Source organism: Microcaecilia unicolor, chromosome 2, assembly GCF_901765095.1.
Source record: "Microcaecilia unicolor chromosome 2, aMicUni1.1, whole genome shotgun sequence".
NCBI classification, from domain to species: Eukaryota; Metazoa; Chordata; class Amphibia; order Gymnophiona; family Siphonopidae; genus Microcaecilia; species Microcaecilia unicolor.
In genome coordinates this window covers 406942578-406956835 of record NC_044032.1, presented here as the reverse complement: position 1 = coordinate 406956835, position 14258 = coordinate 406942578, and the positions used below count along the sequence as shown (strand labels likewise).

Below are 14258 nucleotides of genomic sequence, written 5' to 3'. Positions count from 1 at the left end.
GCAATAGCTAAACTCAAAGCACATACAGCAGTAATGACATCTCACTGTGTCAATGTATGAATGGAGAACTGCACATCATAGAATCATGAAAATCATCATTCTGGAGCACAGCAATTTCACAGCTAAGACATTTTTCAGATCAATAAACATTTACATTTCTTTATTAACCAAAAACAGAATATCAACAACCAAACACAATCACTAAGCAACTACAAGTTTTTCATTTTATCCCTCCATCCCATCCTCCACGTTCCTCCCCGATATCACCCCTTACTCCCCATAGTCAATTGTGCAAATATGGAGCCTCTTCCCAGTTTAACAGAAGACCTCCTCTGTAGCCTGCACTCTTATAGCCACATCGACACCAAGCTCAGAGGTTGCTGAATACACTTTAGTGAAACATCCCCACCCACAAACCCCCTTCCCCCTATCTTCTCCAAACCCTCCCAAATCCACCCTACTCAGAGGTGTCAATAACCATTTAACAGATCCATCTAGTCAGCAGCCATAACCCAGGCCAATAATAGAAGAGGAGGTGGTCTCAAATCAACAATGCCTCATGCCCACCCGTGCTAATTTTGGGCCCTACCAAAAAATTAGTTCAGGCAAATGCTACTAATCATATCTGGATTTTATTTCAGCTTGGAGAAGAGACAGCTGAGGGGAGACATGATAGAGGTTTATAAAATGAGTGGAGTGGAACAGGTGGATGTGAAGCGTCTGTTCACGCTTTCCAAAAATACTAGGACTAAGGGGCATGCGATGAAACTACAGTGTAGTAAATTTAAAACAAATCGGAGAAACTTTTTCTTCACCCAACGCATAATTAAACTCTGGAATTCATTGCCAGAGAACGTGGTGAAGGCGGTTAGCTTGGCAGAGTTTAAAAAGAGGTTAGACGGTTTCCTAAAGGACAAGTCCATAAACCGCTACTAAATGGACTTGGGAAAAATCCACAATTCCGGGAATAACATGTATAGAATGTTTGTACATTTGGGAAGCTTGCCAGGTGCTCTTGGCCTGAATTGGCCGCTGTCGTGGACAGGATGCTGGGCTCGATGGACCCTTGGTCTTTTCCCAGTGTGGCATTACTTATGTACTTATGTACCTAAAATGTATGATGTTCTCCCTAGAGTTCTTACACTTGGACAGACCAAGGAAGCCCAGATAATGGATTCTTCTACTACTTTAGATCTTACTAATTCCCTGGCATCTTCAATGTATGAAATACCTACTAGGGCTACTCTTCTGGTCTCTCTAGCTGTGGAAGCTGATAGCATAGTAACATAGTAGATGACGGCAGATACAGATCTGTATGGTCCATTCAGTCTGCCCAACTAGGTGAACTCATAGCATAAGGTATGATGCGATACTACATATGTATACTTGATCTTGATTTGATCTTGTCAATTTCAGGGCACAGACCGTAGAAGTCTGCCCGGCACTGGTCTTGTTCTCCAGCTACTGAAGCTGAACCTGTCCAAGCAGGAAGTGTTTTGGCACCATCCTTCACCAGCTGCTTTCATTATTTTTCCCTGTCTCCATCTGCCTGTAATAGTAAGATGTAGGGGGCTTTTGGAATGGAATGGTTGTCAGCATTCTATAGCTTCTAACACTATGAAAGTTTGTTTTGCTAAGATTCTGTGCTTTATGGCCAGAAAGTTACTTTACTTCATTCAGGCACACAGAAGATTTTCTTCAGCTTAAGCTCAAGTTTTACGTCTGGGGGGGCGATACACTTTTTATGTTTTCCTTGGTGTCCTGTAACATACCGAGGTGGTAGATATGTTTTCTGTGACCCTTCTCACTTGGAAAAAAATTTTTAAACAGAAAAAGGCTGCTCCTTTCTTTTGGTTGTCAATTTTTACTGCTTTAATTCTCTGGAGTCTGGATGCCTCACTTAGATATATTTTTTGCTCACTCTCATTTAATAAGCTGTACTCTCCTTCTCCATAATGCAAGCTTTAAAGATTTTTCCCCCCAAAGTATGCTAATCTGAATATTTCCTTTATGAAACTTATGACATTTTAAAAATTGCTGTTAAACTTTGAACTGTTATTTGATTTAGTTACGTCGAAATGGTAAAAGGTTGTCAGTCTTCATCTAAACCTTTGAACTTCAGGTTCACATGACTACAACTTGGGGGCACTTATATAATAATTAGGGATAATATAAATTCATGTCCTGTCCAGTAAACTGCTGTACTTTTTTATGCTCTCCAACAAATGGAATGTTGGAAAGAATTATGTAAAATGGGTTGAAGTCCTTTTCTCTGTAGGTATGCTGACTCCATAAAAGGGATGGAAATTCACCAAACTTGGCATGCAGGAAGAACATGTGAATATGTCGTACAAATTTGAAAACCAGAAATATCATATTAGCACCATCAGAGAATCAGCCCTCCAAAAAAAAAATCCCCATTGTTTTCTATGACAAACTATTAGAAGCTAGAGAATTCTGAACACTATTCCATTCAAAAAAGCCCTACACCCTGCTATTATAGGCAGATGGAGACAGGGAAAAACAACTAAAGCAGTTGGTGCAAAAATACATCTTCAGTACTACACAACCCCTACACCCACACCTCCTACCTATAAATATACATCTCACCTCCACACGGACACACTGCTGCCCTATGACATGGTGTATGTCCCATCACTAGGGAAGGGGAGCCCCCAGTCCCGGTCAGACTCTCTTAAGAGTGCTCATCGACAGACAACTTAGGTATAGCCCCTACCACAAAATACCTAGCCACCTGCCTGGGGTTACCCCGCAGCCACTTAGAGGGTCTATCCCCAGCACAGATCAGGTCCGCCTGCATCTGTTGTTTGTGCTCTACACTAGCACCCTCCTCCCAAAGACTGGATCACAACCACCTCTGGGCGAGTCTCTACTCTCAAATTATCCCCCATGATTTCTAGGTTACTGGGGCCACACTCCCAGTGATCCCACAGTTCCCAGAAAGCACTCACAGACCCAACACACAACCCACCAGGATTCTTTATAAGTCTAGACAGGCAGAGTCAACAAACGAAACAGGTTTATTGTCACACTTGAACAATTAACAAAAAAAAAGTGGACTCAAACAATAACAGGTAACTGAAATATGGATCAATAACAACACTAACTAAACATTTTGTTACTTCCTACGAAGTACCTGGGGAGATCAGGACATATATAGCTGTTCACCAGTTATCAAATATAACTGTTTTTTTATAGGGCTTCAGCAAAGAGCTCTCTCTTTTTCTCTTCTCCCGGCTGAAATTGAAACAACAACCAGCAACAATTGCTGGGTAATTTCAAACTCCAGGCCAATCAGAGCCCAGTCAACAAGTTTTAAAAGTATACTGCTCACAGTACTGTAGATTCACTTCTTTACTAAGTGAAACTAAAAGAGGGCACGCTCTTTTCTATAACAGCTTTAACATAAAACATGCACCACCTGCTGGCCAAACTAGAGAAACACACTTCAGGACATAATTAAAACAGGAAAATATCTAATACATTTTACAGGCTTAAAACACACTGATTCTTCACAGTCGCCCTTAAGATAGTTAGGGTGACAATCAGGGAACCTGCTCTGGTGGTAGTAGCCAAACAGGATGGCTATGTGGGTGGTGGCAGGCTAACACTAAACCCATTCCAAAGTTGCCGAGACTATTCCCTGAACCAAAGAACGTTGAGAAGTGGAACTGAAAATCTGATCTACATATGATTTGATAGGCCTACGAACTCGGTGTTGACCTCTCCTTTGGTCCCAGTTAAAGGCCAGGAAGCCCAAGGCAGTAGGGAGGATTCTGGAACTCGCCTTGATCAAGGAACCCAGGGAGGAAAAGGCCGATATCTCCTCTTTTTGCAGTGAGAGGTCTCTTGGGGACATGAACAAACCTTTTGAGGATGACCATGAAACAACTCCAGCTGGAGTATCGGCGGCAGATTGCTTTGGAATCGGCCTACACCTTCAAGTAGGTGGCAGATTGCTTTGGAAACTTGGCCTACACCTTCAGGTAGGCAGTGGATCGCTTTGGAAACTCAGCCTACACTTTCGGGTAGGCAGCAGATCGCTTTAGAGACTCGGCTTACACCTTCAGTTAGGTAGCAACTTCTTCACATGCACTCAGTACACCTGCACAAAACCGTATCTATAGACCCTACAGAGGAAAAAACTGACACAGCTTCTCAATTCACATGGCCGTCTAATACAACCCAGACACACAGGCAGATATGCATACCTCCCCCTATCATTCCCTCACACTCTCACAATTAATCATTCTTTCCACCAATATCTATAGTTTAGTGCTGCTGTCACCAGATCTTGGAGAGGAGCATAAGCAGAACTGAACCATCCGGAAGCTCAAATAAATCCTCTGCAGGCTACTGGAAATGGTGTCTCTCATGGACATTACATGCCAGCAAGTGCTGACCCATAAGTTTTGAAAATGCTTTTTGTTCCAGCACATATAGAAAGATAAGAGATATGGAACAGGGGCTTATCCTGTCTTCCCAGTCATACTTGTACATGCACCCACCCCCACCCATCCAACATATACAACTCCACACATACAGTGGTGGAAATAAGTATTTGATCCCTTGCTGATTTTGTAAGTTTGCCCACTGACAAAGACATGAGCAGCCCATAATTGAAGGGTAGGTTATTGGTAACAGTGAGAGATAGCACATCACAAATTAAATCCGGAAAATCACATTGTGGAAAGTATATGAATTTATTTGCATTCTGCAGAGGGAAATAAGTATTTGATCCCCCACCAACCAGTAAGAGATCTGGCCCCTACAGACCAGGTAGATGCTCCAAATCAACTCGTTACCTGCATGACAGACAGCTGTCGGCAATGGTCACCTGTATGAAAGACACCTGTCCACAGACTCAGTGAATCAGTCAGACTCTAACCTCTACAAAATGGCCAAGAGCAAGGAGCTGTCTAAGGATGTCAGGGACAAGATCATACACCTGCACAAGGCTGGAATGGGCTACAAAACCATCAGTAAGACGCTGGGCGAGAAGGAGACAACTGTTGGTGCCATAGTAAGAAAATGGAAGAAGTACAAAATGACTGTCAATCGACAAAGATCTGGGGCTCCACGCAAAATCTCACCTCGTGGGGTATCCTTGATCATGAGGAAGGTTAGAAATCAGCCTACAACTACAAGGGGGGAACTTGTCAATGATCTCAAGGCAGCTGGGACCACTGTCACCACGAAAACCATTGGTAACACATTACGACATAACGGATTGCAATCCTGCAGTGCCCGCAAGGTCCCCCTGCTCCGGAAGGCACATGTGACGGCCCGTCTGAAGTTTGCCAGTGAACACCTGGATGATGCCGAGAGTGATTGGGAGAAGGTGCTGTGGTCAGATGAGATAAAAATTGAGCTCTTTGGCATGAACTCAACTCGCCGTGTTTGGAGGAAGAGAAATGCTGCCTATGACCCAAAGAACACCGTCCCCACTGTCAAGCATGGAGGTGGAAATGTTATGTTTTGGGGGTGTTTCTCTGCTAAGGGCACAGGACTACTTCACCGCATCAATGGGAGAATGGATGGGGCCATGTACCGTACAATTCTGAGTGACAACCTCCTTCCCTCCGCCAGGGCCTTAAAAATGGGTCGTGGCTGGGTCTTCCAGCACGACAATGACCCAAAACATACAGCCAAGGCAACAAAGGAGTGGCTCAGGAAGAAGCACATTAGGGTCATGGAGTGGCCTAGCCAGTCACCAGACCTTAATCCCATTGAAAACTTATGGAGGGAGCTGAAGCTGCGAGTTGCCAAGCGACAGCCCAGAACTCTTAATGATTTAGAGATGATCTGCAAAGAGGAGTGGACCAAAATTCCTCCTGACATGTGTGCAAACCTCATCATCAACTACAGAAGACGTCTGACCGCTGTGCTTGCCAACAAGGGTTTTGCCACCAAGTATTAGGTCTTGTTCGCCAGAGGGATTAAATACTTATTTCCCTCTGCAGAATGCAAATAAATTCATATACTTTCCACAATGTGATTTTCCGGATTTAATTTGTGATGTGCTATCTCTCACTGTTACCAATAACCTACCCTTCAATTATGGGCTGCTCATGTCTTTGTCAGTGGGCAAACTTACAAAATCAGCAAGGGATCAAATACTTATTTCCACCACTGTACATACATTCCTCACACACACCTCCCAAAACACAAACTCCACATCCTTCATATACAGAATCCGTTCACACACACACATATATCTAGTCACTGGATACATGCTCTTTATACACACCCACCACAACTCACCATATACTCTCTCACAGAACCTCTACATACAAATCCCCCATATACACCCACACTTTCCACTTTCCCCCAAACATTATCTTTTCCTACATCCACACCTTCTACACAAGCTGTTGGAAAGGATTCCCAAAGATGTGTGTCTTTTGATTGGAGATTTAAATGAGAACTGTAGCCTACGAGATATCTTCAGTATTTTGCATGAACATTACGAAAGATGGCTGGGATCCAGATAATGTTCTTTCAATCCCAGATGTCTTGCAACCTAATGTAGAAGATCTTGCAAATGTCTTTCAATCTAAAGTTAACAAGATTAGACAATCCTTTATATCAAATGTTTCAAATTAGTCAACTACTGTATTGCCCATAGATCAAACAGGAGATTTCATCCCGGGGACAGGATCTGGAACAAGTTTACTCTAGTCACATTCAGATGGGTCTCTGTAGTTTTAAATAAATGTTCTCATGTGCACTGGATATCTGTTCATCATTTCTATTAAAGAATATTCTGTCAGACATTCTTCTCTGGTTAAAAAACTTTGTTAACGAAACATTACAAAAAGGTTATCATCCTGATGGGATACCTAGTATTGTACTGAACTCCTATTCCTAAATCAATTGGAGCAGATCTTATTATAGTAAAGAACTACAGACCAGTCTCTAGCCTATCTTGGCTGGCAAAACTTTTAGAATTTACTGTTACCAAACAGGTTTAGTATTTCCTTTTTTCTTACGATTGATTACATCATACTCAGCCCGGATTTAGACCTATGCATAGTACTGAATCACTTTTACTTATATTGATAGATGAAATCAGGAAATATTTAAGTCAAGGTCAACAGATTCGAGAACAATTTGACATTTCCATGGCTTTTGACCTAAATAGATAATTCCCTATTACTTCATAGACGCAGGGGTTCATTTTCAAAGCACTTAGATTTACAAAGTTCCAAAGGTTACTATCCAGCTTATTTTCGAAAGAGAAAGACTCCCATATTTCGACCCAAATCGGGAGATAGGCGCCTTTCTCCCGTGGGCGCCCAAATCGGTATAAACGAAAGTCGATTTTGGGCGTCTCCAACTGCAATCTGTCGTGGGAACGGACAAAGTTGACGGGGGCGTGTCGGAGGCGTGGTGAAGGCGGGACTGGGGCATGTTTATCGGCCGAGGAGAGATGGGCGCCCTTGGCCGATAATCGAAAAAAGAAGGGCGCCAGAAGCGAGAATTTGGGTCAATTTTTCTGGACCCTTTTTCTCATGAACAAGTCCCCAAAAAGTGCCCCAACTGCCCAGATGACCACCGTAGGGAATCGGGGGTGACCTCCCCTGACTCCCCCAGTGGTCATTAACCCCTCCCACCAAAAAAAAAGAACTTTAAAAACTTTTTTTTCCAGCCTGTATGCCAGCCTCAAATGTCATACCCAGCTCCATCACAGCAGTATGCAGGTCCCTGGAGCAGTTGTTAGTGGGTGCACTGGACTTCAGCCAGGTGGACCCAGGCCCATCCCCCCCACCTGCTACACTTGTGCTGGTAAATGGGAGCCCTCCAAACCGCCCCCAAAACCCACTGTACCCACATCTAGGTGCCCCCTACTCAGCCATAAGTGCTATGGTAATGGTGTAGAGTTGTGGGCAGTGGGTTTTTGGGGGGGGGATTTGGGGGGCTCAGCACCCAAGGTAAGGGAGCTATGGACTTGGGAGGTATTTTAATTTTTTTTTTGTAATTGTTACAAGTGCCCCCTAGGGTGCCCGGTTGGTGTCCTGGCATGTGAGGGGGACCAGTGCACTACGAATCCTGGCCCCTCCCACGACCAAATGCCTTGGATGTGTTCGTTTTTGAGCTGGGTGCCTTCGGTTTCCATTATCGCTGAAAAACGATAACGCCCAGCTCAAATCCGCTCAAATCCGATGCATTTGCCCGGCACAAATCGTATTATCGAAAAAAAAGATGGACGCCCATCTTTTTCCAAAATACGATCTGGCCCGCCCCTTCATGTACCCGTCCTAGGAGATAGACGCCCATGAAGATGGGCGTTCGCGTTCGATTATGCCCCTCTATGTAACTTTGCAAGTCCAAATGCTTTGAAAATGATTTATAGTAGTAGTAAAATACACCTCATAAAGAATTTGGTATCACTGGCTGCATGTTTAATTGGTTTGGAGGTTTAAAAACAAGTATAGTGTATGTACGAAAAATACTATATCATCCTCATGGCAAACTTCATATGGTATTCCCCAGGGTTTCCAGCTTTTGTCACTATTGTTTAACATCTATTTAAGTTCAGAGGTGTTACGAGGGCACTACATTGTCCAGATTGGAGGCCTCTGTCCTTTCCTTTACAAATGATATATAGTATTTATTTATTCATTTAACCAGTTCTAGATAGTATTTTCTAAAAACTAACATCTAATTTTTAGACAAGTAATAACTTCCTTTAATTAAACAAACAAAACACAAAAGCAGTCTGGTTGGGAATTTTTGATTCTATAATTAAGAAAAATAACTTTGGGTACTGGAGAAGTTCTACTAATTGAAAATAAATCCAAGGTGTTATTTCTTGATTCCAAACTTACTTTTGGAGCCCAAATAAACAACTTGGTTAAGAAAAAAAGAAGCAAAAAAAAAACCATGACTTGGTTAAAAATGTTTCCTTTCGATTAAGACAACTTCAAGCAGTATGCTCCTCATTGAACCAGGATAGTTTTAGAACTATAATGCAATCCATCTTACTTTCTCAATTAGACTACTGCAATTCTCTTTATAATGGCATCTTGATTAAGTTGCAAAATAGATTAGAGTTGCTTCAAAATACAGTAGCAAGATTGATTTTCAGTTTGCCTAAATTTGAATGAGCATCTTTCTTGTTGAAATGTTTATACCGCTGCAAATTCAATTTAAAATAGCTTGCTTAGTGTTTAAATCATTATACGGTATGAATCCACTTAGTTTACACAATTATCAATTATTTTTATTTATTGTTCAAATTCTTAATTCTCTACAATTTTAAAATTAGGTTATTCTTCCATGAAGGATAACAAATTGAAACTAATATTAAAATATTTTTCTTCTTATCAAGGACCCAAACTTTTGGAATAATATCTCATAGTAACATAGTAAGTGCCGGCAGATACAGACCTGAATGGTCCATCCAGTCTGCCCAACAGTCCCATTCATTATCAATTCAAGATTAAATCAACAATGAACATGATGTTACATACTTGATCATGGTCTTTCTTTGGTGTTTCTGGGACATACACCATAGAAGTCCGCCCAGCTCTGTCCTTATGCTCCAACTACTGGAGTTGCCGTCAAAGCCCACTCCAGGCTCTCCGAATCCGTCTTCTCATTTGTGGGACACAGATGTAAAAGTCTGCCTGACATTGTCCTCATGTTCCAAATTACTGGAGTTTGCATCAAAGATCTCTCCGGCCCATCCTAAACCGGATTGCTATAAGCAGGACTCATACAAGCCAGCCCAGAACCGGCCTTAGTTGATACAGCCAGGGTTGCCATCTGATATTACTCTAATGTCCTCTAGTTTTACCATTTTCCCTTCTCAACTCAAATTAGGCAAATTCAAGATTACCTTCCTAAAGACCTACTTATTTTCTACACTTGATGATGAATCATCGTAAATGCTTAATTTTATTTAACTTTGTAATTGTATTTCCTTTCAGGTATGTGGAAATTTTTATACTATTATCTGTCTTCAATATCAATGAAAATAAGGTGGACTATAAATAACAGAATAAAATTAGAAACTTCCTCTGTCTTTCATATCTCGTGAACCATTAATCATATGCTAATAAAGCTGTTTATAAGATCACAATAAGATAAACATATAACATTGTGAAAATAATGTTGACCCTCAGAAAAGATCACCAACTTCACCAGAAACAAAAAAATTAAGTTTTAATTAATTCTGTTAGAGCAAAGAATTTGCAATACAACAGTCCAAAGCCCCATCCTTTTAAATGAAAGCATTAAAAAAGTTACAGACGTTCACACGTAACTTTTTCAGATTGCTTATGGACCCATGACGAAAAACTGGCCACTCTCAATGTTTTGGATCTGCTACCTAAGTCACCTTTTCCCAGAGATGGTCACATACGCTTGCACAGTTACACATTCCACTGAAAGGATGGCATAGAGTGCGTTCTTCTTTAAAATGTCTAGCAATTATCTCTACAGATAAAGCCAGAGCAAGATAAAAACTCCTCATGGTACATCTACAGTCAGTTGTCTTTTCACTTACTGTTGGTGTGGCCAAGTCCCAGCTGTCCCATACTGTTCCGCCCCCAGGAGTAAACTGCGCCTGAAATGGACAGAGCGATGCTGTGTTCCCTGCCTGCAGTAATTTGTGCCAAAGGGCTGCTTTGGAGACCCTTCACCAGCTTTGGTTTGGGCTGTAGGGAACACCAGTCCCCCAGCCCTAACTGGCCATGTGTGTTCTCCCCCCAAGCAAACAGCTGTCCATCTGAAAGCACAAATTAAAAAAAACAATTAAGACAGCTGGTCATGGGGACCACAAACAGCTTTAGCTGCATCAAAATGTTTTGTTAAAGACTACTTAAAATAAACCATTTTTAACCTTGAAACTTTTTTCACAAAATGTTTTCGTCAGCTTTGTGATCCGATACCTCCACCAGAGGAAAAGTGAGAAGAGACCTATAGGTGAGCTTTTTCATTCACAGTGCTTTATGTTGGAATTATTTGCCAAGAGGTTTGCTTCAGGATTAGAAAGACCTGTCTTCTTTCTTTAACAAAGTGTGCACTTTCCCTTTTAAAAGAAGAAAAAGAATATCTGCAGAACTTTGCACCTTCATTATCTGTGGGTACTTTTTCTGACCAAAAATGACTTTTGCAAATACAGATGTGCCTGTTGCATACTTCAATCCTTGTCCCAATGCAGGTAGAGTATGTGCAGTGTCAAAAAATGCAAATACTTTTACACATGCACAGGATGGCAGTTTTCAAATAACTCGGAATGAAGACATTGCTTTACCCACCAAAATGTTTTTGAAAACTGCCCTCCTGTAACTACTGCTTGAATAAGACTTGTATGCAGAGGGCAATTTCCAAAGGTCTGTTAGTAAGCACGCTTACCTTGTACACATGTGCTCTAAAAATTTCCCCCTTCCATCCTCGGTGCGTGTAAATATACTTTTACCCATGAGGGAAAGGGGGCAGAGTTAGGTTGGAAAGGAGAAACCTTAAGTGGGGATATTTTTTTGAATTTTCTGTGCATATTAATGTGTGTTGTCTAGAAAAACTGGCCAGTTGGTTGGTTTTGAGGAGTAGAGTGCCTACCCTTAACCTAACTATCCTGACCACCTGAACTGTTTGTGGCCCTTATGACCAACTGTCTGACCTTAAGATCATTCTAGCCCTTTCCTCCTGAGAAGCAGATGTAAGGAAACTGAGCAATAATATGAATCTTTCAATGGCGTGTGATCAATTGTGCACCTCAAGTTCAAGATGCCGACCTTAGTATTTAAGATATTATGAGGCAGATTTTAGAAAGGACGTCCAACGATCATCAAGTCAGTACCTCAGATATGGATATTCCTGTCTCATGTATTTTACAACAGGATCTGACATACAGTCTGTTCTAAAGTACGTGAGAAATGGATGTCCAACTGCTGCCCATGTCCAGCATGAACATCCGTTTTACAAATGGAAAGGTCCAAACTATGAACATGGCAAAACAGGGGACATGGACCATTTTGTGGCAGCATAAGACTATCCATATTATAAAATGGCCACATAGACATCCATATGGAAGAGTAGCCTAATGGTTAGAACAGCCAGCTGAGAACCAGAGCACAGATCTAGAGGTCACAAGTTCAAATCCTACTACAGCTATCTGTACTTTCCTTTTCTTTTTTAAATTGTGAGCTCTCCAGGAACATAAAAATGGCTACTGTGACTTCCTTTACTCTCTCCAGAAGACAATTGTTCAATCATAGGATCTTTCTGTAACCTGGCCGTGTCAAGTACCAGGTCTAAGTATGGAAGTCCATCTTTTTGGACATGGACATCCCTTCCCCTTCTGCAATTAGAGTTGAACGACCATCTTGTGCACTCTGTTTGTTGTTTCTACCACCACCACCTCTGGGAGGGTATTCCAGGCATCTACCACCCTCTCTGCGAAAAAGTATTTTCTGATATTATTCCAAACTCTACCGCCCTGCAACCTCCATGCGAGTCATGTAGGTTCTACCACTTCCCTGTCTCTGGAAAAGATTTGTTTGCATATTAATACTTTGTAAGCCTCTGTATATCTCCCCTAACCTTCCCCCCCCCTTTCCTCTAGGGCAGGAACCCAGTCCTCAGGATACATTTAACCAATCATGTTTTCAGGATGCCCACAATGAATATGCATGAGATGAATCTGCATACAGTGGAGGAGTGGCCTAGTGGTTAGAGTGGTGGACTTTGGTCCTGGGGAACTGGGTTCGATTCCCACTGCAGGCACAAGAACTTAACCCTCCATTGCCCCAGGTACAAATAAGTACCTGTATATAATATGTAAGCCACATTGAACCTGCTATGAGTGGGAAAGTGCGGGGTACAAATGTAAGAAAAAAATAAAAAAAATAAAAATTCATTGTGGACATCTTGAAAACCTGACTGACTGAGTGTGTCCCGAAGACTGGGTTGAGAACCCTCAACCCAGTCCTCTGGACGCACTCAGCTAGTCAGGTTTTCAGGCTACCCACAATGAATATGCATGAGACTGATTTGCATACAATGGAGGTAATGCATGCAGATCTGTCTCATGCATATTGATTGTGGGTATCCTGAAAACCTGACTGGCTGGTGTGTCCTGAGGACTAGGTTGAGAACCTAGGGTATACATATAGGGTTACCATATGGCTCCAGAAAAAGGAGGACGGATTGAGCCAGCCGGGTTTTACTTCCATTGCTTTCATTGGAAGTAATTGAGCCAGCCGGGTTTTACTTCCATTGCTTTCAATGGAAGTAATTGAGCCAGCCGGGTTTTACTTCCATTGCTTTCAATGGAAAGCAATGGAAGTAAAACCCGGCTAGCTCAATCCGTCCTCCTTTTTCTGGAGCCATATGGTAACCCTATATACATATGCAGGTCTTTCAAGTCTCTTCTTATACATCTTTTGGCATAAGACCCATAACATTTTAGTCACCTCCCTCTCAATTGGTTTGAGTCTTTTTATATACTTTTATTATTATATATTTTTACTTTGCAGAAAAATTCTGACAGTTCTTAAATAACAGAACTATAAACAATTAAAATGAGGTGCTTACCTTTTGACAGTGCCAAAGAATGATGTTCTCCACAGGATACTTGGATTATGCATTTCTCATATAAGCTTTTCTGTAGGCTGCAGGAATACAATTGCAAACAGATATAGCAGGGATTTTTACTAGGCTTCTTTTTTTTTAAAGTATCTTTATTAAGCCAAAGATTAGTTAACAACAACTACATAGAGGGTGTTCCCAAAATTGTAGAATACACATTCACATAGCAGTGGGGAACAGACCTCATACAATTCTCAAACAAGAAATAGAATAAAAAGACTAGAACAATTAACCGGAACAGTATCAACAGATCCTTAGCCCATTTTTTTAGTGAGAGATTCTGCCCTTCCACCCTCCCCCTCCCCTATTACCCGTCCAGAGACACAGTTAATTATGCAGCTCCTCTACCACCTTCTCCACCAGATATAAAGAAACATATCTATTCCACATATCACGATAGCAACGCTGTTGCAGTGGAATAGAGAATTTGAGAGAAACGGCTAACCACTATGCCATTTTATATATGAGGTTGTGCCATACAGCTGTTGATAGAGGCATTGAGTCAACCCAAGATCGTAAAATACATTTTTTAGCAAGCAGAGTGGCCAGCAGGATAAATTTACACTGCGCCTCTCCCATTCCCCTTGCAGTCAACGGAGTCCTGCTTTCCATCAACACTACAGTGTATGCCCAGTCAA

At 41.7% G+C, this 14258-nt stretch overlaps 1 protein-coding gene across 1 annotated transcript in view; it reads right to left on the bottom strand.

Moving 5' to 3' along the window:
* LOC115462111 (E3 ISG15--protein ligase HERC5-like) overlaps positions 1–14258 on the bottom strand; it is a 178594-nt gene that overhangs the window by 139059 nt on the left and 25277 nt on the right. Inside the window, exons 3-4 of the mRNA XM_030192148.1 lie at positions 13567–13643; positions 10535–10756 (exon numbers count right to left, since the gene is read on the bottom strand). Coding sequence (XP_030048008.1) covers positions 10535–10756; positions 13567–13643 — 299 coding nt within the window. The remainder of the gene's footprint in view (positions 1–10534; positions 10757–13566; positions 13644–14258) is intronic.